At 34.1% G+C, this 23,859-nt stretch overlaps 1 protein-coding gene across 2 annotated transcripts in view; it reads right to left on the reverse strand.

The window, feature by feature from the left end:
* Nucleotides 1-4,551: 4,551 nt before the first annotated feature.
* LOC128982788 (DNA polymerase alpha catalytic subunit) overlaps nt 4,552-23,859 on the reverse strand; it is a 255,111-nt gene continuing 235,803 nt past the window's right edge. For both annotated transcript variants that reach the window (XM_054401789.1, XM_054401790.1), the window contains 3 exons: nt 15,188-15,319; nt 6,097-6,213; nt 4,552-5,533 (listed from right to left, as the gene is read on the reverse strand). In XM_054401789.1, the coding sequence (XP_054257764.1) occupies nt 5,294-5,533; nt 6,097-6,213; nt 15,188-15,319 (489 nt within the window). In that variant the 3' untranslated portion in view covers nt 4,552-5,293. The remainder of the gene's footprint in view (nt 5,534-6,096; nt 6,214-15,187; nt 15,320-23,859) is intronic.

A 23,859-nucleotide genomic window follows, 5' to 3' on the forward strand; every position in this document is an offset into this window, starting at 1 on the left:
ACTTATAGCCGCAGTAGATTGTCAATAATAACGATTATAAATTCTTAAAAAAAAAACATTATTTCTATTTCTTCTCTTTGGTGGTGTTCTATGACTTTCCTATGTTTCTATAGTTTGCAAATCGGCTCCTTCAATGATTACTAGGGGTCTCAATCCGATTTTTGATACCTAGAAATCCCAGGATTGGTGACTTTTAATCCCATGAAAAATGGGATTGCAAAACCTGTTTATATAGGCTACATTTTTTGTGAATTTGTGGACTTTTACTTATGGAAAATAAATAAAAATGCGTCCAATAACACTTGAAACACAAAATCTTTATTTTTAGGACGATACATATATATGTAATGGTATAAGTAATGATCTATTTTGATTGGAAAATTAAATTATCATTAAACTCAATAGGCGAACGAATGTAAATATATGTTTCAGTTTTTGTTTTTAGACGATTTGGATTTACTTTCTGTAAATGTTATTACATTATTTATAACTTAACTAGCTGTACCCGCGGTCTTTGCCCCGTTTTATTTCATAAGTGAGCTCGTTCGCATGGCTCAATCACGTCCTGGTTGAAGTTCCTTCGCTACGCTCACTCGCCTTTAGGTTGGAGCTCGTTCGCTGCGCTCACTTGCCTTCAGGTTAGCTCGTTCGCTACGCTAACTCGCCTCCAGGTTGAAGTTCGTTCGCTACGCCCACTCACCTTTTGGTGGCAAATTAGCTGTTGTCATAAATAAAAAAAATAATAGTGCTGCACCCTGTTGGTAATCCTTGTAACTTTAATGCTATTGCACATCATAGAACAAAACCAACTTGTTTAATTGAAACAGCTGTTAAGATTCATTAATTCCATTTAAATATGAGTACTCATAAGGTTGACATGGGAGGGAAACTCCAGAGCCACTGGAGCGGAGCCCGAGAGTCCGATCAGAATAAAAACAACTTAGTTTTCCTATTTAATGCCTAAAGAATCAGTGTACCAAATTTCAGCCTCATAGGTAAATGGGAAGTGGGAGGATTAGTGATGAGTGAGTGAGTGAGTGAGTCAGTCAGTGAGGACTTTGCCTTTTATACAGGGTGAGTTTTGATTGTCCCCCCCAACTTTTTTATACATTTTTTCAAATATTTACAAACTAAGACCATAATCTCAAAATACTGCTAGATAAAGATAAGTATACACTACCAGTCATTGCCCACCTATTTCCACTTGGTTATGAATGATGTATTTTTTTCCGCCGCCATCTTGGATCGGCCATTTAGAAATGTGATAAATTATTTTAAATATAAAAGGGGTGTTGTGACCCATCATTTCGGATTACTTTTTTAAGCTGAACTCAATTCCATGATCCATTTTTCATTTTTATATTTTGATTTTGAAATATTAAGATTTTTAACAAAAATATTGCAATATTTCATAAATAAAACTTGATAACAAAAAATGGATTGCGGCATTGAGTTTAGCTTAAAAAAATAGTTCAAAATGATGGGTCACAACACACCCTTCATACTAAAAATAATTTATCCCATTTCAAAATGGCGGATCCAAGATGGCGGCCGAAAAAAATACATCAGTCATAAATAAGTGAAAATAGGTTTACAATAACTGGTAGTGTATACTTATATTTATCTAGCACTATTTTGAGATTATGGTCTCAGTTTGTAAATACACAATGTTAAAATGGGCTAAAAATATAGTTTTAAAAAGGCCTCATAACTTTAGACTGAATCAAGATTTTTTTTTAAACGGTTTGCGGCATTGTCATCAGGGTAAAAATCTAGTTCGAAATAATGGGTCACAACCCCACCTTTACATTTGAAAAAAATATTTTGCATCCAATATGGCGGATCCAAGATGGCGGCCGGAAATGACCACCTTGTCAAAATGAAGTACTTACTACCCAACAATGTTTGGAAGTGGTCTGGGATTGATATTTTAAAAAATGTAGAAAAAAGTTGGGGGGGGGGCAATTAAAACTCACCCTGTATATATAGATTACAGTAGGCCTAAGGCCTATAAGTTATTTTGAGTTTTACTTATGACATTAAACGTAAATAACGCGTGTAGCAAACATAACATTAATTGCAATCAGAAATTGAAATATTATTTTCATTGAAGCCATAAAATATAAATATAAACACCGCATTATAATTTCATTATAAGATTGCTTAGGGTCTACAACTTTATCTTCGTTTTTGGTTATTAGTGTTGTGATTAAATTTCTTACAATCCTAAATTAAGTTTTTCATACACACGCTACTACCGGTACATAAGCAGATGGTTTTTACAGTATCTTTATTGTTTTATTGCTGTCAGTCAAAATAACATTTTTACGCTGCTACTCGTGATTCTTCCCATTTTAGCGAATTTCCCATATAGGGAATAAGCTATTACTGTAGTACTCATCGTAAGACCTGGACCCGGAACCGATATAATTTTTTGTTTTGAGGTCCCTAAAGGCCAAAAACACAATACGTTCAAATTCATATATATATTAACATATATATATATTTATATATATAATATAAATATATATAATATATATATATTTAATATAAATATATATATAAATAATATGTGGCCGTTTATTATATACATATATATATGTCCGTTAGCGCGATAACTCGAGCAAAAATGATCCGAGTTCGATGAAATTTGGTACGAATGTGTAAACCTACATAATATAATATATACATATAATATATATATAAAATAATATATATATAATATAAATAAATATATATAATATATATATTTAATATTAATATATATATAAATAATATGTGGCCGTTTATTATATACATATATATATGTCCGTTAGCGCGATAACTCGAGCAAAAATTATCCGAGTTCGATGAAATTTGGTACGAACGAAATTTGGGTTGTTTATTCGAACCAGTTCGCGAACCAGCATAATTGGACCATGGGAACGGGGGTTTATGGGGGGGTTTTATGGGTTAAAAATGGGTTTTTCCCATTTCTGACCTTAAAAACAAAAAATTTTGCAATTTCTTTTTAGTCCGGTTTATAGAGATTAAAAAAAGAAATAATTTAGTATATTGAAGCGCTGTTGTATGCCTAACGGTCACGGAGAAAATTCAAAAATAGTATGATTTAAAATTCCCATGTTATTCTTATAGAGAAAATGAAAACTGTTGTAGTTTACTTGTTTATATATGTTGATATATGTGGATATATGTTGATAAAATTTGACAAACTTATTTATTTCATCATATACTATTGATGTATGGTCAATAAACACTTTTTACCTTCCCCGTAGCAGCAAACCTAAGCACTCGTTAAATCAAATGTTATTTAGAATGGGAATAAATATGTCTTATTCATGGAAAATTTTAGTAAAAACGTAATCAGACAAGTTGAAATTCGCTTAGTCTGCAGGTTTTCAGCGGCGGGGGTATTATCTTTATATCTTAGCTATCTTTAATCTATCTATTAGCGTGACGTATAGGCTACGTGCGAGTGCTGTTGCTCGTGATTTTTTTAAATGTATTTATTATATTCTAGAGTGACATAACAACATTTATACACTGTAAATAAGAAAGACGGGTGATGAAAGTTCGGCGAAATTCCGCAGTGTAACACATGGTAAGGTCAGTTTAAAACATTAAAGTACTCAACGAGGGGACTTCTCGCTCATTTAAAATGGCTAAAAAGTTAAAATTCATAATATTGTATAATCCCGGGATCGGCTGAGACGAATCCCGGAATTGGATTGAAGGCCCGGGATTGAGACTCCTAATGATTACCTACTAAGAAATGCAGCAAAGTGTTAATTCAGTTTTCTTTTTAGTATATAAATTTATCCAGGCTCTCTCGCTTTTTCCATTGTAATATTCATGCAAACCCAAATTCATATAGTAAATATTTCATTTTAACCAAGTCATTAAATGTTTGTAGCAAAATGTCAAATTAGCAAACTTATTTACTATTTACAATTAACATATGTTCTTCTTCTCACTTTTAATTTCTGACAACAGCTGGAGTTTCATAACAATGTTTGTTTCCCATGTTAATCTTATGGAGAAATACAAAACTTTAAAAGGCCCCAGGGCCTCACTCTCTAATTATTTCCCTAAAAAGAAAGTTTCCTGCACAACTTCACGTTACGCTCTTTCCAATGACACCAAAAACATGTCAATTGGTTTAGTAGTTTCGGAGGAGTAATTGTCACAAAAAAAACCTGCTTGCGTATTAAATAAGTATATATATATATATAGATGCTCTATCGTTAATTTAAGTTTTAATAATTATTCATGTGGACTAGACATGTTCTGTCACCAATCAAATGTTTACACCTTGTTACCTTCTTCAAAGTTGTAGAGTACGGTATTTTTGATCTTTAGATTTATATTTTGGCGTCCCCATCTCATAATGATAATAATATTCTCTAATATTCACCACAGTTAATTTCTACTTGTTAGTCACACAACTGTGCACAAGTGCAATTTCGTTTCTTGTGAAATAATCTTTGAATTGAATATTAATTTTAATAATTCCAGTTAAGTAGGTTAGTAATTTATATCTTATTTTATTGTATGTAAATTTATTAAAACTATTTACAGAAAATATAATACAATGCCTTACTTTATAGTTATTAATTAGGTACTTTTATTATTGGTATGATATATAAAAATAATTATACATTAAATGTTTCAATCCAAACACCTAAGCAGTGGCAGATCCAGGCTTTTCGGGACCCTGGGCAATAAACTTTGGTGGGGCCCTACTAACCGGGGGTTCTTGGGGTCCTCCCCCAGGATTTTTTGAAAAAATTAGCCCTAAAAATGTCTTTTTGAGGCTTAATTTTAAACAACACATAAGTAATACTGTAAAAAGACTTAGTTTAAAAACATTCAAAAATCCTGGGAAAATCTAAAATTTAAATAAATTGAGTGACAAAGACTTTCTTTAGGCGACAACTTTCACTAAAACATACATACAGAGAATGGCTTTACTTTGTTGAGGGCACATTGTTGTGTTTTAATAAATTTAAGATTCTGACACTATTGATATCTCCTGCCAATCACGTATTGTAATGCTTTAATTTCTATGCACAAACACATTTTTTTATGTTGTTAGCATATTTACAACTATTTTAGTTTCCAACAATAAACTTGATATTTTCTCAAGCTTCTCATGTTTTTTTTTTTAAACAGATTCACGAACCTTCAAAAGGATTGATATTTACTATTGACAAATAAAATATATAACAGGTCAACTGATTCTGTGACTCAAGTTTGATACAAGAGTATTTATCTAGCATTGTCTTGACATTGCTCAATCTTGCACGGGTTCTTGTTTGATTTGGATTGGGTTGGGGAAGAGTCCAGAGAAGAGTTTGCTGAGATTGATGACAGAGTAGCCGCTGATGCTGAGTGTGCGACTGACGTGTTCCTTGAGTGTTGCGTACATGTTGAATGTCTCAACACTCACTCTGAGTGTGTTGTGTGGTGGCTTAGAGATGTCAAACACATGCTGCAAGTAGCTCAGCTGAGTGTACAGCTGCTTCTCTGTGTACTGTAATAGAAAAGCAGATTAGCTATTACAATGTCATCATGACTGCAATCAGTAATCGTTGATTGCTCCCAAAACCACGGAAATATCACACGCTACAGCGAGAGAATCTTGAACATCTCCAGTGTTCGCCGCCACATTGGGAACATCGAACACAATGGTGGAAAAAGTGTAGAAATCTACACTGATCATGGAGACGTCATATTTGTTACCCAACCCACTATATTTTTTTCGTGTTCATATAATATATCTTTCTCCCTTTCAAAATATCCAAAAAAATGTGGGACTCTTCCATTTTTAGTTTGCTTTAATCCTTTATATATTTAATATTTAATGTGTTCCAATTTTGTCCATTGTGGGAAAGTCTATTGTAGTGATGTATGAATTAATCGTCTGCCTGCAAAGTACAACTGTCTTGTATACTTTTTCTTGAAAAATCTAATTTGGATATTTTACTATCTGGGTGGGATCTGGTCCCAATTGATCTGGACATTTCTACTGTATACCTATTTTAGCGAGTTACATTATTTACGATTCAAGTCCAAAATACTTTTAGGACTACATACTTCTCGGTACATGTTGTTTTTGCCACAGAGGGAGCAGACGGGGTAGTAGTTCTCAAACCTCAGTGGGATCCGACGGGTCCTCTGGCTACAGGCAGGGTCTTCACAGATCAGCCAGCCCTGCAGCAAGGACAGATTACATTGATTATAACTACTTTCACAATCACACAGACAAATTTTTAAATTAAGATCGTTAACAAGGATTTTAATTTTTGAATTTGTCTGTGATATCCAATCTTAAAAATGTAAAAGTAAACGAATGTTAGGTGAGATCTATAGTGCTGGACCAAATTTATTTTATCTAGAGAGATGTTGGTTTGCGGTGTATTACTGTACTATTACACTACTGTCAGGTCAAAAAGTATAGATACTCGAGTTTGAGCTTTTATTGCAACGTAACCAGTAGACTTAGAAAAATACAAGTTACATCATAATTTTACAAATTTATTCCTACGTTTATGTGTGTAGGCTAAAAATTTATTATGCAGTTTCAACCCATCCTTTCAGCGGGTTGAATGAAAAAAGTACACGTTTTTCGGCACTTTTCTAACAACGGGCTACTTTAAAATTTTATAACAAAAAAACTACTGATTTAATCGTCTGACAGCCTTTAGAACATATACTTATAGTGGATATATGTACAAGTATATGTTCTAAAGGCTGTCAAAGTTTCATGACGATTAGATCAGTAGTTTTTTTGTTATAAAATTTTAAAGTCGCCCGTTGTTAGAAAAGTGCTGAAAAACGTGTACTTTTTTCATTCAACCCTCTGAAAGGATGGGTTGAAACTGCATAATAAATTTTTAACCTACACAAATAAACATAGGAATACATTTGTAAAATTATGATGTAACTTGTATTCGAGTATCTATACTTTTTGACCTGACAGTAGTTATCTATTCAAAATAACTTTCAAATAAAATTATCTTTATTCGAACTGTGGAAACATACATGAATAGTCACAGAATCAAAAAACACAAACAAGTACATTGTGTTTTTTATTTTATTTACATAAATCTATGCAATGCAATCCTTTATCCATGGTTTTAATTTTTTACTTTTTTGGTTGATTATACAGGGTGTCTGTGAAAAACTTCACAGGATTTTTCCTTGGGTTAATACAAGAATATTTTACACTATAAACATGGGCCGCCACAGCCTCATTTTCAGGTTGTCTGCCTGTATGTGATTTTCACAAATGAATCCATAACTTTTGAAATCCTTAAGCGAATGACTTGAAACTTGGTACGTAAATAGTGACAGGTAAGGCTAATCATTGTATAAAGTATCAGTTTTATAAATTGTACGAATCCAAAATGGCTGCCATTTAAGAATTTCTTTCTTAAATAACTGGAAAACCTTTGATTTTACAAAAAGTTTACTAGAATAACTTTTTTAAGGCAATTTAATTAGGAATCGATTGACACCTTATTTTATTAAGATTGGATGAATATTGACTGAGATATGGCAGCTTTAGTGATACGTGACCACTAGAGGGTTAGTTGCAGTGCATACCGAGGCATGCGGCTAAAGTCTGCTACAACAATGCAACAGTCTTCGTTTGCTTTGCAAGTTACTTTTAAGCGATTTAAGATTATTTCAAACAATAATAAAATATGACATAACCCTGAAAGTATCTTTTTGTGTAACAATTATCTATTAGTATGGTTTAGAAGTTCCACACCTTTTTACTGTCTTTAAAATTAACACAAAACATCCAAACCTTTTGTATCAGCTGTGGTGAAGTCAACGTACATGTTTACAAACTAATCAGCTGATTGTATTGTTGTCTGAAAATTCTATTATTTATTCATTGATAAATGTTATATTTACAATCATTTTTAAAGTGTACACTCAGTGTAAAAGAGTAGAGGAACTGACTTTATTGAATAAGTCTATGAATAAGAACTTTATGTAATATTTTATTATTGTTTGAAATAATCTAAAATCGCTTAAAATAACTTGCAAAGCAGACGGGGACTGTTGCATTGTTATGGCAGACTTTAGCCGCATGCCTCGGCATGCACTGCAACTAACCTCTAGTGGTCACATATCACTAAAGCTGCCATATCTCAGTTAATATTCTTCCGATTTAAAAAATAAGGTGTCAATTGATTTATTGATTTATTATTTTATCAATAATTAAATTGCCTTAAAATGTTATTTTTGTAATTTTTGTTGTAAAATCAACGGTTTTTGAGTTATTTAAGAATGAAAATGTTAAATGACTGCCATTTTAGATTGGTACAACTTATAAACCTGATACTTTGTGCAAAGATTAGCCTTACATGTACCAAAGACTTACGTACCAAGTTTCAAGTCAATCGCTTAAGGAGTTCGAAAGTTATGTATTCATTTGTGAAAATCACATACATACAGACAGCCGGAAAATGAGGCTGCGGCGACCCACGTTTATAAAATATTCTTGTATTAACCCAAGGAACAATCATGTGAAGTTTTTTGACAGAGTTCACAAACACCCTGTAAACAAGTGGGCTAAAAATACAAGTTTATTAATTTCCTTTACCAGAAATTGTAGTTTTTAGCGAATTTCCCTATAGGGAAGTAGTTATTACAGTAGGTGTCACGGTAAGACCTGGGCCCGGGACAAATATTCTTTTTCATTTTGACATCCCTAGAGGCCAAAAACACTATTTGTATTGTGAATCCGTGGATCAGTTTAAGTTGTAAATAGGTTTACCTGCATTTAATCTAAGTTTAAGTTAATAATAAGTTGAATAAATTAAGAGTTTGAGTTTTTGTTAACTTTCTTTCAGTATTATTTACAATACAAATTATTTCCATAGAAACCAAAATTAAAAACATTAAGAAAATCTCAGCTGTCTAAAGACATTGCTTTAGCACACTCCCACATCCTTGGTTGTTCTGGGCCCCTTTTTTCTTTCCGGAATTCACGTCAGAGACTTCAATGGGATACAACAAGTTAATAGGTCTGGTGATGTATTTTTCAGATTCTAACTTTAATATGGCACTTCTTACGTTTCCATCAGCACTGACGTTAAGGACTTCTATTTTCGCAAGTCGCCATGTCCCTCTGGATAATGTGTCATGAACATGAACTACATCACCAACTTGTGGATGTTGTGTGGACAGAATTCTTCCTTGTTTGATATTATGTTGAGTTCTCTCCCTTAAACTCAACAGATAGTCTTTCTTCCAAATCTTCCAAAAGCTATTTAAGTTGTTGGTTCCCTTTTTCCACATCTGTAATAAGTCCGATTCAGTCACTTTGGAAATAAACTCCATGTTGTTTTCTTGAAGTTTATTTAAACTATTTACAAAACCATTTTTTCCATGGAAGTTGAGGAATAATAAAGTCAGTCAAACTTTGATCTGAGGAAGATACATAAACTAGTGGTCTTGAGTTGACAACAGCTTCTATTTCAATCATCACAGTGTCGAGTTGTGATTTAGTCAGAGTAACTGCACCAATACTCTTTCTTAAACATCTCTTTATCAAAGATATCAACCTCTCGTACATTCCTCCCATCCAAGGGGCAAACTCTGGGATGTAAGTAAATTCGATGTGGTTTTCACTTATATAAGACAGTAATTCTGGTGTATCGAGATGTTCAACAAACATATCATTCAAGAACGAGGAAGCCTTCTTAAACTGAGTTGCGTTGTCCAAGTAAATCTTCTTCGGAGTGCCTCTTCTTCCGACAAACCTCCTGAGAGATAGTAAGAATTCTTCTGATGACAAGTTATTAGCGATCTCTAAATGAACAGCTCTCGTGACTAAACAGGTGAATATGCAACCGTAAACTTTCGAAACTTCAACTCTAGAATCTTGAAAGGATTTAACGTAAAGAGGGCCAAAGTAGTCAAGTCCTGTAAATTGAAAAGGTATACTTTCAGTCACCCGTTCTGTTGGGAGAGAGGGTATTTGGGGCAGCTTGTATGGTCCACCTTCGTATTTTAAGCATTTCAAACATTCTCGAAAAACCCTGTTGACTTCAGCTCTGCCATGAATTATCCAGAAGGATTTCCGAAGTTCTGAGAGAGTTTGTTGCACTCCCATGTGAAAAATCTTACAGTGACACTCTTCTATGAGCAGTTGAGTAAATAAATCGTTCTTTGGTAGAAGTATAGGGTACTTGCAATATTCTTCAAGGTCTGCATTTGAGATCCTACCCTTACATCTGATAAGTCCATTCATATCAACGAATAGGCCAAGTTGGTTCTGCAATCTATCATACCTACCATCTCTTATATTACTTAGTGTTTCACTAAAACAAGTGTTTTGAACGTGTTTGATCCACGATAAACGAGCATCTTTGAGTTCTTCAGATGTAGGAATAACATGATTTGGTCGTTTATTCCGTCTGCATCCACTTATAAACCTTTTACAAAACACTGTTGTCAAAATCAGTTTCGAAAGTAATGAAAACCTTTGTATATCTATTCCAAAAGGACTAGTTTCACTCACGTCTTCGGTCTTTGTAGTCAAGGTGACGACGTTTTCTTTAATAGCTTCAACCATATCGTCTTCAGTTAATGGCTTGTTAAAATCAGAAGACCAATCCGGCCACAAGTCTTGACTACAAGACAGCCATTGTGGACCTGACCACCATTCATTGCAGTGTTTCAGATTATCCACCGTTTTACCTCGAGTCGCCATATCAGCTGGATTTTCGTCAGTAGGAACGTATCTAAATTGCATCTTGGTGTTGGTTTTGATCTCCATTACTCTTCTCTCCACAAACTTAGGAAGCAGCTTTGTTGTGTTAATCCAATGTAACACGCATTGTGAATCAGTCCACAGTATCTTATTTACAACAGGAAAATTTAAGGATTCTTCCACAAAACGACAGCTAATGTGTTTGTAATGCTCTTGTCCCAAAGTCAAAGCCGAAAATTACCCTTCCAAGACTCGAACTTTTAGGCGTGTTGATTGGAACAAGAGCATTACGTCCTAAACAGATTACAGACGAATGGTTTGACATACAGAGATGAAACAAAACTTTTCCCCACTAATTCATACCCAAGGAACAACGTAAACATATTTTTACCATTTTTAAAATACAGGGTGTTCAAGAAACTGGGGGTCATGGGTTCGAATCTCCGAGTTTTCAAATGTAAACATATGTCATATTATGCATCATTTTAAAGCTCTAGACTAGACAAACAATTTGGTGAAAACAGAACTCTTTTATCTTTGTCCGTTTCAAAATGGCGGCCATTTTTATAGAAAATATTGATACTTACAGAATACCCTGTATCTTGAAAACCACTAAACTTATTTTCGTTCTGTTTAAAAATTCTTAATCCTCGTAGGTTCAGCTTTAATTTGATATACAACAAGTCAACATTTTAAAAACTAAATATTTTTTCTATGATTTTAATTTTTTTTTAAGTTGGTAGCCTTGTAAATGAAAATTTTTAAATGGCAACATATGTAAAATTGTGTATCATTTTTAGGGTCTTGTAAAAACAAACAACTTTTGAGTTTAAACCTACTGTCTATCTTTGGCCGTTTTCTAGTAATTAACCAAAATCTCCATTTGCCCATATAAAACCCATGTTAAACGTGCAGTACTGAAGATTAGTGGATGCAGATACACTATTCCCATGATACTGTGCGTTTAACATGAGTTTTATATAGGCAATTGGAGTTTTTGGTTAATTACTAGAAAACAACCAAAGATAGACGGTAGATGTAAATTTAAAAGTTGTTTGTTTTTACAAGACCTTAAAAATGATACACAATTTTACATATGTTGCCATTTAAAAATTTTCATTTACAAGGCTACCGGTACCAACTTAAAAATTAAAATCATAGAAAAAATATTTAGTTTTTAAAATGTTGACTTGTTGTATATCAAATTAAAGCTGAACCTACGAGGATTAAGAATTTTCAAACAAAACGAAATTAAGTTTAGTGGTTTTCAAGATACAGGGTATTCTGTAAGTATCAATATTTTCTATAAAAATGGCCGCCATTTTGAAACGGACAAAGATAAATGAGTTCTGTTTTCACTAAATTGTTTGTCTAGTCTAGAGCTTTAAAATGATGCATAATATGACATATGTTTACATTTGAAAACTCTGAGATTCGAACCCATGACCCCCAGTTTCTTGAACACCCTGTTTTTTAAAAATGGTAAAAATATTTTTACGTTGTTCCTTGGGTATGAATTAGTGGGGAAAAGTTTTGTTTCATCTCTGTATGTCAAACCATTCGTCTGTAATCTGTTTAGGTCAGCTTAGAAGATTCACCCTTATATATATAATCATCAAAGTAACTACAGAATGAAACTAGTGGCTTGTAGGGACATAAGTCCCTAAAAATCTCAAATGTAAAACAACATTATTGCAATTCCGGTATTTAAATAAACTCAGAATAACATTACAAACTTTATAAACAAACATTTTATTCTATAAAATATAGATGGTAAATAGGGGTTGGTTTAAAGGAAATAAAATACAAAACAGATTAATTAATTATTTTGATAAACATCAGAAAGGTTATGGGATTGATTGAACTAAAATAACCCTGGGAAAGTTATAAGTAGAAAAGTCGTCAACCACAATCTGTTTAATCAGTACGTTGTTAGAGAGAGAGAGAGAGCAGAGAGAGGGAGAGAGGGGGGGAGAGAGAAAGAGAGATAGCAGATAGGGGCGTTTGATAAGGAATCTGAAAAAGTAAACAAACAAGGAACAACGGCACGACGATACTCGTTTACAGCCTTATTGTGTCGCCCACTACATTTGCACACGTGACCACATTTTGTTTCTTCCTTATCTTTCATCCGTCCCAAAATAGAATTCCAGAAATAGTTTGTTGGTATAATCTCCCCTCCCACACAAGGCAAAGGCGCAGTGCTCAGTGCGCACTGTAGGTTGTCACGGCAACCGTGTGTCGTCATAGCGACGAGCCAATCACGCACTCGCACTGCGTTGTATATTACGATACGAATAGCTGTCAGCTGTGTTAGAAAGACACCGCGATAGGTGGTAGTTTGTCTCTTTCCTATCTCCTCAAAATTACGATCGATAATCATTGCGTCTTGATTGAGCTGAGGTTCGTGCTTATCAAACCTCGAATGCATGAACAACGTAGAATTGTGATAACATTGTTTTCAATTACGACCCAAATTAAGTGGTTTTTTTAGTTTTGACAGTATTAAAAGCTCGGCTCGAACTTCGAGCTTTTTCAAAATGCCTCGAGCCGAGCCGAATAATGAAAAGCTCGACCAAAAAGCTCGAAGATTCGAGTACTCGCACACCCCTAATTAATATGAACCTTAGATGTTGGTCTTCAAACTCAAAGACACTGATGACACAAATACCATTGGAAAAAACGTCAACTGAGAATCCTACTGATGTCAATGTTCTCGGATTAAGATGGAACACCAATCTTGACACTCTCCATATCAAACCTGTTAACAATGACAGAAACAAACCTATTTCAAAAAGACAAGTTTTAAGTACTATATCATCCGTTTTTGATCCCTTAGGGTTATCATCCCCTGTAACACTGAAGGCTAAAATCTTTCTCAAACAGTTGTGGGAAGACAATTTGGACTGGGACGAATTACTAGACGAGCCTAAATGTATGGAATGGGATATTATATGTGATGATATTCTCAAAATAACTGAAGTTTCTATTCCTCGATTCGCAGGATTACGAGCAGATCATGTAGAGCTCCATTGTTTTATGGATGCATCAAAGGATGTATATTCGTGTGCTGTGTATATCAAATTAATTAATAAGGAGACTGTCAAAGTGACTCTCATGTTTTGTAAAAGCCATTTAACCCCAAAATCAAAACATTAAGAAAATCTCAGCTGTCTAAAGACATTGCTTTAGCACATGCGTTGTCTGCAAAGGGTTGGAAGTCCATGTCTCTCCGGTCTGCCTCTCTCAAAAGATCATCCACCACTAAAGCCCACAAAAATGGCGAGATGACTTCTCCTTGGGGGCAACCTTGGTGTGCTACGATTGCTGCAGAGTAGCCGCCCAAATCAGCTGTCACCTCCCTACTGTTGAGCAGAGCCATAATCCAAGCTGCTATGTTGGAGGGGATGCCCCTGCTTCTGACTGCTGCTTCTATGGAGTTATAACTCACATTATCAAAGGTACCGTACCCTGTATGTCCATGAAGACCCCTGCTAGGAATTCCTGGTGCTCTAGGGTATCTTCAATCTTTGCCACTAGGGTACTTAGGGCCGTTGTTGTTGATTTGCCCTTCACAAACTCATGTTGACTCACACTAAGGGGACTGATTTCTAAGTAAACGTCCCTAATGTGGCGGTTGATTCCTTTTTCCATAATCTTTATCATGAAAGACAACAGGCATATAGGCCTGTTGGCTGGGCTGGGTCTCTACCTTTTTTCAAGAGAAATACTGCCCTTGATTCCCTCCAACAAATTGGGATGTATCCTAGGGCAAAGCTGCCCCTGAACAAGGCTATCAAATGATATTCTTGGATGAGTGCTGGGAATATTCCGTCCCCACCTGGAGACTTGAAAGATCCGACAGCCCACCTCACAACCTCCGGTTTGAACAGCTTGCTTGAGAATCTTCTCGCCATTGCTATTTCCCTAGGCGATTTCCTGTTCCAGGGTATCATGTGTTGTATCTTCAACCTAATGAATACTTCTTCAATGTCCATCTTGTAATTGATTTCTTCATCCAGTTGTGTGTCATTTTTTATTAGTTCTATTTTCTCTTGTACTTCAAGAAATTTAGCCCATGTTGAATCCAGAAGTTCTAGACGTTCGTCAAATTGCCTAGGATCATTTCATGATTGTTCAACTTGTTTGTTAACTTAGTCAACAGTGCCTTAATTGTTGTTCTTATCCTTTTATAACTTTTTAAACGTGATGTAATGTCAGTTGACTCCATTTTGGTTTTCCTCATCGCCAGTTATCAAGTCCTTAAATTATATAAAACATGATACAAGAAAATGCAAAACTTATTTTTATTCAACCATTTTAACTGAATGAAAAAAGTATAAACACAAATATAAACATTGCAAAACAATGACATAAATCATGTGGTGTTAAGAAAACATATGTTGTTGACAACTCCTTATTAAGAGCCATCCAAATGATCACACAACTAACCTGGTAGTACTTGGTGATGAAGGCTCGCATAGTAAGTGTTAGAGTGTTCTTTATATGAGACAAATATTGAGTAGGTTGAGCAGAACAATCTGGGTTGACACACCTCTCCAATACAAGAACATCTCCACTCTCCTGAAAAAAAGTAATTAAAATCACGTTATGTACAAAGCAGCCATCTAGAAATCTATCAGTTTGTATTGAAGTTTCCTTACTGAGCACTGGTTTTTTTGCTCAATCAACTAACTATGCTAGATGCTTTTAGCGAATTTCCCTATAGGGAATAAGCTATTACCGTAGGTCTCATGATAAGACTTAGTCCCGGGACCGATTTACTTTTTCATTTTGATGTTCCTAGAAGCCAAAAACACCATCCGTTCAAATTCATATATATATATTTATATATATATATATATGTGTCCGTCAGCACGATAACTCGAGCAAAAATGATCCGATTTTGATGAAATTTGGTACAAACGTGTAAACCTACGTTCATTCGAACGAGTTCGCGAGCCAGCATGATCGGACCATGGGGACGGGGTTTTATGGGGGGATTTATGGGGTAAAAATTGGTTTTTCTCATTTTTGACCCTCAAAACATAAAATTTCCCAAATTTCTTCTAGACCATTTTGAAGAGCTTAAAAAAACAAAAAATTCAGTATATTGAAGTGTTTTTGTATGGTTATTGGTTACGGAGAAATTATAAATTGAAAATCTCCATGTTATTCTTATGGAGAATAAGTAAACTTTTGTAGTTTGCTTGTTTATGCATATATTTGGATCAAACTTGGCCAATCGATTTATTTTATACTAAGCTGTTAATATTTTACTGAAAAACACACTTTATTACCCTGTAGGCAGCAAACCTAGGTACTCGTTAAACCTAATGTTATTTGAATAGATTTAATTGAAAATCAAATCAGGCAAATGGAAATTCGCTTAGTCTGCAGGTTTGCTGCGGCGGGGGTATTTTTAGTTTTTACCTCAACTTCTAGCAAAATAATTGTTCTCAGAAAGTCTTGGATAAGAAAATCTATATAATTAATATGCTACATGAAACCATAGATAAAACATACTCCCTTAGTAGATTTCTCATCCTTATGGAACAGCTGAAGACAATTTTATTGTTAGTTCTGTACGGTTTATGTAGAGGTCGTGTTTTGTTTACAATTTCTTTCCCGTTATTACAGCCATTCAAAACCTCGTTTAACCAAATAATACGATCTAATCATAAACAATAACTTGTTCTCTAGTTATATAACCAAACAGTAAAGCACAAATCAAGAAATTAACCCTAAAATAATAGAAACAAGTTTCGTCGACACTAGCGCCATTGTGTCACGTACATGAACTAGACACGAAAAACGTGCTTCAAAATTTACAATGGGATGAGAAGTCTACTTGTGTTGGTTAGTCTATGATGAAACTTTGTCGGTTGAACTCCTCCGCCATTTCTTAACCGATTTTATCCATTGACGTCTCATTGGAAAGAGTGTGTCGCGTAGATTTGCAAACTGGCCTTACATTTTTGAAAAAGTCCCTTGAGCTCTGCCCCAGTGGCTTTGAAAGTTTCCATGTTATCCTTATGAAGAACATAATTGTTTACATTTTGATCAGCTGTATAATTTAATTGCTGTTATTTATTTTTCAATTCAATGAAACGCATTGAGTACATTTATTTACTATTTGAGTTTGTGTAAAAATAACCCCCAAGACGGATCGTGTTAGTATGGTTGTATCTTAAATTTGTATATTTATCGTTGTTTTGTGTCGCTATGACGGGTCGTGTTAGCATGATTGTAACTTAAATTTGTGCATTTATCGTTGTTTTGTGTAGCTATAATTTGTTTATTTGTTGTTTTTTCTTTTAAATGCCTCTGACGCGACGACAACGAAACATAGACAGGAGGCGTAATTGTGATAACGACCGCAGCTACAAAACAGTGGCGCGTAATAGGCATCTCAGTGATCGCCTGACCCTGGACAATCTCAACTATTAGGTTACAAATGCGCCCTAACACTACCCCAAAACAACTTTTCGTTCTCAATTGGCCCTCTATCAATGACCTGTGTTGCCTGTACAGCGAGGCATTTTAAGAAGGAGAAAACCGGCCGGAATGCTTTAGGTTTATCAATAACGAAGATAAACATGGACTGAGCCCATGTAGCACAGATGGTTGGGCCAACGTTGGCCAACTGTGGGACAGTTGGTCGATGGTTGGTTGGAGCTTCCACAACCAACCAACCGTTGTCCAACTGTATATCTCGTAGTTGGGCCAACCAATATTTACAACTGTGGACCAACATCGGTTCATTGTTAATGAAATACATTAATATGCATTGTTGGGTATCATACATCAAGCCAACCGTTGTCCAACCGTTTTTCACTCCGTTGGACCAACAAAAGATACTTTTGTTGGACCAACAATGGTCCATAGTTGAGTTTACACGACTTTCATTCTCTGGGTCTAGCTTTCACAACATAATTATAATAAAATATCTGGTTTTACAATACCTTTATCAGTTCCAAAAGTTTCCAAAAGTTTTTGGAACTGATAAAGGTATTGTAAAACCAGATATTTTATATATTACAGTTCCGGGGCTACAACAATGAATTTTAATAATTATAATAATGCAAATATTTTTTTAAATTACTATTCTTTAACTTATTTGCAACAATTTAAGGGGAAAGAGTAATTAATCATATAACAGTCAATTATAATAGCATTAATAATCTAACGGTAATTAATTAATCTATATTCAAATACCAGTATCCTCTCTAACTCAAAAAAAAAATAACTACTTATGATGCCTTAACAGATTAACAGAATCATATTATACTGTGTAGTATCAAAAATGTTTTAAGTATTGCGACCATTGCAACTGTCGGCTACTCTTTCACCACTTGAAAACTCTCTGTATCAACAATCACAGATAGCTCAGTGGTAAGGTAAGAGGCTCATAAGTCGAAGGACCCGGGTTCGAGACCCGTCTGGGCCAAACAATTTTGTTCCAGCTTTTTTTCAAAATTTGTTTTTATGAACTATTTAATCAATTTACTCAACTAATAATTATGCTTTTCGTACTAAATCTTTATTATTTTGTGTGAAATAATTTTGGTTGGGCCATTGTTGGACAAAGGTTGGCTGGAAAACAGTTTAAAGAGGTGACATTTCTACCGTTGGCCAACTGTGTGGCTCCACAATTTACCAACGTTGGCCCAACCATCTGTGCTACATGGGAGGTACAGACCAGTAATCTTTGAGTTGACTCTTTTAAAATCATTGTAAATATGACTGTTATTCATTTTGAAATAACTCCTGTAATACTTTGCAATTGCTCGAATTCGAGCAACATGTACACTAGTACTTAATAATATTGAAAAAAAAAATTTTTAACCCGCCATAAATAACCACAAAAACTGATTGAAATGTTGAAAAAATTAATGATTTAAACTAACTTAACTAGATTTTAGCGAATTTCCCATATAGGGAATAAGCTATTACCGTAGTATTCATGGTAAGACCTGGACCCGGAACCGATTTACTTTTTCGTTTTGAGATCCCTAGAAGCCAAAAACACCATCTGTTCAAATTCATATACAGTCTAACCTTGATATAACGAACCTCAATATAACGAATTCCTTGATATAACAAAATTTTTTGAATCCTCTAGAACTCTCCATAAGAGACTATGTATATTTTACCTCTACATAACGAACAAACCATAACAACGACCTTGATTTAACGAATTTTTTGTGATTTTGGCTAAAATAAGACACCTCAATATAACGAATTTATCATTGTCAGAACCTCTACATTGCGAATTTAACCTCTGCATAACGAATTGTCTACGTCTTTCCCTTGATATAACGAATCCCCCACCCCAGTATTGTTTTTGGAAAATCTGTTTCTTTATCAAATGAAATGGAAAGGTGACGTCATCGCTTGCGCTAACATTCGTCTGCTCCGTACACATCTCTCTGTCTGCTGTCGCTGCGCACGCAATGTTGCAACTGAGAACTGATTTCATTCCCTGAGGACTGATGACGGGGTCTATCCATATCAAGTGATCCAACAGGGGTTGCTTGACTATTTTTTAAATAAATAATATTTTTATCCTAGATACCTTTATCAATTCTGGGTTCAAAAGTGATTAAAAATTTTTTTGATCTATTTTGTTACTCCTACGGCGGCCATTTTTGTTTTGCGGAACACACAAATTTTTGCTCATGTAAGGGTTTGCGTTAACTTGCACAACTCGGTAACCATGAACACTAGAGTGATGAAACAAAAAGCATTTTAATCTGAAAGAAACAGCCTAAATATTATGTTCTGTACATATTTATTGACATGTGTATCAAAAACAGTTTTAAACCCATCTCAACATTTCATAGGAAAACGGAAAAATTTCAACTTTTGAAGGCGTATTACCAATGGAACGAATAAAATCTCAGACTTGATTTTTTTTGTGTGTGTAGCAACTCAGTAGGACTGTTTGTATTTCAAATATCAACCATGAGACTTAATTCCTTTAAAAGTTATCATTTTTCAAAAACTGAAATTTTTTGAAAAATTCAAATTTTGAGTCTCAATATCTTTGTTGGGACAAAGTTTAAAAATCTGAAATTTTTACCAAAAACCCCTCTCATGGTTGTCATACTGCTGTATGAATTTCATCTTTGAGATTTACTTTTAAGCTAAGTTACAGTATCATGAAAATCACAGAAACCCCATAAGCTTGCCAACGCGGCTAGTACTGTAGGTAGCTTAAAAATTAATTTATAGGTGTAGGTAATTATTTTATTTAATGTAAACTAACCTAACTTACTTTAAAGTAATGTATAGCCTTTTCTTGCAAATTTCTTGTCTTATGTGAAATTTAAAAAAAACTTTTTATCAGATTATTTTCATTCAGGTTTACATATTTTTTTCAATATGCCTAAATATTTTGAACTAATTTATTAATTTATTGAACCACTTTCATTTTAATAAAGAATATTAGAAATTTCACATACAAAAGCTGTTTGAAAGACAAGTTCTTAAAGTATACAAATTTTTTTACTTGTTAGTGTTTTTTGTTCTACTTTGATCATGCTAATTAGGAAGTTTGGATGTTTCTTCATTCAGTTTGGGTTTGTCCTTCCAGTGGTTTTTGTCAGTTAAAAGAGATTTAATTTTCTCAAAACTTTGTTTATAGGCACCCAAGCTTGGTCTTTCTAATTTGTTTTAAAGGCGGTTGGTTGTTGGTCCTGCTGGATCTTTATTTTGATAACTGATGTCAATCACCTCTGCCACCCACCACTGTCATACACAAATGCAATAGAGTCTTTGGTATGAAGTGTAATTTTTACAGCTTTCAGTTGCTAGTGAGGTTACGAAGCACCTAACATTACTACTGTCCGGTACAGGAATAAAACAATGGAAGCTTCTTGTTCCAGTAATCTTTAAACAGTTCTCAAATCGGTCCAGGAGTTTGTTGTTGTGGTGTTGAGTGATTTCTTCATCTGTTATAAAAATGAATTATTTTGTTAAGAAAAACTGTGTTTTGTGACTCATCCCACAGAATATGAGTTATTTTTTTTCAAAATACCACAATAAACACTTTATTGATTTGTGTTATACAGGTTACGGTACATTAAATCTAAATGGAAAATAAATTTTAAGACCTCAATATAAATAGAATTAACTAAGTTTTATTTAAGTTAAATGATGAATAAAACTTAAAATTTAGCAGGGTTTTATTTATTTTTAGTACCGTAGCGGTACATATAGGCCTAATTTGTACTTTGGGTACAAAGTTTAAGTTAAAAATCTGTTTTGGATTTTTGAAATGTACATTAAGATAAGTTTACATTAAATAAAATAATTACCTACACCTATAAATTAATCTTTAAGCTACCTACAGTACTAGCCACGTTGGCCGAGCTTATGGGTTTTTTGTGATTTTCATGATACTGTAACTTAGCTTAAAAGTAAATCTCAAAGATGAAATTCATACAGCAGTATAACAACCATAAGAGGGGTTTTTGGTAAAAATTTCAGATTTTTAAACTTTGTCCCAACAAAGATATTGAGACTCAAAATTTGAATTTTTCAAAAAATTTCAGTTTTTGAAAAATGACAACTTTTAAAGGAATTAAGTCTCATGGTTGATATTTGAAATACAAACAGTTCTACTGAGTTGCTACACACACAAAAAAAATCAAGTCTGAGATTTTATTCGTTCCAATGGTAATACGCCTTCAAAAGTTGAAATCTTTCCGTTTTCTTATGAAATGTTGAGATGGGTTTAAAACTGTTTTTGATACACATTTCAATAAATTTGTACTGAACATAATATTTAGGCTGTTTCTTCCAGATTAAAATGCTTTTTGTTTCATCACTCTAGTGTTCATGGTTACCAAGTTGTGCAAGTTAACGCAAACCCTTACATGAGCAAAAATTTGCGTGTTCCGCAAAACAAAAATGGCCGCCGTAGAAGTAACAAAAGAGATAAAAAAGAATTAAAATCACTTTTGAACCCAGAATTGATAGAGGTATCTAGGATAAAATTATTATTTATTTTTAAAATGGTCAAGCAACCAATTATTTTATTTCTGGATCACTTGATATGGATTGAAACGACGACGTAATCTGTAGTAAGCTGTGATTGGGTGAGAAGTAAATATGGTGAATTGTACAATTTTTGGATAAAGAGAAATCTAAGAAAGAATATAAAAACAAAAGCAAAGAGAAAGAATAGCAGCATCGTTATTTTAACATTCCTTAATTTACGAGTGTTTTTAGCGAATTTCCCTATAGGGAAGTAGCTATTACCGTAGGTCTCATGGTAAGACTTAGGCCCGGGACCGATTTACTTTTTCATTTTGATGTCCCCAGAGGCCAAAAACACCATTCGTTCAAATTTTTATATATGTATATATATATATGTGTCCGTGAACACGATAACTTGAGTAATTTTTATCCGATTTTGATGAAATTTGGTTTGAAGGTGTAAGGCGGGATAAACTTGAATGAGTTCGCGATCCAGCATGATCGGACCATGGGAACAGGGTTTTATGGGGGGTTTTATGGGGTAAAAATTTGTTTTTCTCACTTTTGACCCTCAAAACACAAAATTTCCCAATTTTCCTCTAATTCTTCTTAAAGAGCTTAAAAAAACAAACAATTCAGTATATCAAAGTGTTTTTGCACGGTTATTGGTTACGGAGAAAACTAAAAAAATTGTAAATTTAAAATCCCCATGTTATTCTTATGGAGAATATTGTAAAATGTTGTAGTTTGCTTGTTTATGGATATCTTTTGATCAAACTTGGCAAATATATTCATTTTATACTAAGCAATAATTATTTTACTTAAAACACACACTTTATTAGTTTCCTTGTAGCAGCAAACCTAGGTACTCGTTAAACCTAATTTTATTTAAATAGATCAATTGAAAAGCAATTCAGCCAAATGGAAATTCGCTTAGACAGCAGGTTAGCTGCGGCGGGGGTATTATTATCTTTAAGTTGGCTATGAATATGCACTTTTATAGTGACTTATCTAATAATTTATTGTTTTCAATACGATTTGTTTCAACTAGCAACACCAATGCTATAGTTAATGATTATTATTGAGATTCCTCTGATGTGATAAATCAGTACTGTACTGTAAGTAGCCTATCGGCCTATCACGGAGCCGTCAGTAGTTTACAAAACTTTCTACTGTTTTGTTTTGTTTTTTACATGGTTTATGACTACGCAATGTAGTGTTTGGCTAGGTTTTAGGAGGATTAGAACAAGCTGTGATTTTAAACTTACAGTTTTTAACCTGTACCAAGGTCAATGCCATTGTCATGATTGCGCAATATTCAAGATCCCTCACCTTTATTATGCCGGATAATTTAGGTTCTACCATTGACTATTGGATACAGAAGGTTCTACTGTACAATGAACACTGTACTGTAAAGTATTGTAGCCTATGCTACTTTAATTGTGTTTTATTGAGGTCAAATCCCGGCCTATATTGACCGACGCTGGTTCTGAACCTTGACTTAGCGAAATTCCTGCAAACCTAACCTCTATATAACGAACCTCATTTTAACGAAATCCTTGATATAACGAATATTCAGTTCGGTCCCTTCAGATTCGTTATACTGAGGTTGGACTGTATATATATATATATATATATATACAGTAGAGTCCCACAAACTCGGCACTCGATAACCCGGCAGTCTGGATAACTCGGCCATCACCTGGCTCAGAAAATTAGTGATTTTTGAGTCCGAGTTAAAGCCAGCTCAAGTATAAACATTTGCAACTCGTACTAAGGATTTGTTGTAATATATTTGATGACTTAATAATGACTTGTAAAATAAATTTAATTAAAAAAGGCTGTTAAAAAGCTTAAAAATTGTAAAGTTCTTATTTTTAACTCTAGTAGTTCCCGATAACCCGGCATTTCACAAACTTGGCACCCTTCCAGTCCACATTACGAAGAGTTTGCGGGACTCTACTATGTATATAAATATGGTTGTCCGTTAGCACGATAACTCGAGCAAAAATGGTCCGATTTTGATGAAATTTGGTATAAACGTGTAAACCTACATTTATTCGAACGAGTTTGCAAACCAGCATGATCGGACTATGGGAATGGGGGTTTATGGAGGGTTTTGTAGGGTTTTCCCATTT

This window comes from Macrosteles quadrilineatus, unplaced genomic scaffold, assembly GCF_028750875.1.
Source record: "Macrosteles quadrilineatus isolate MER2022 unplaced genomic scaffold, UCM_ALF_1.0 Scaffold_1__1_contigs__length_201487025, whole genome shotgun sequence".
In the NCBI taxonomy this organism is placed as follows: domain Eukaryota; kingdom Metazoa; phylum Arthropoda; class Insecta; order Hemiptera; family Cicadellidae; genus Macrosteles; species Macrosteles quadrilineatus.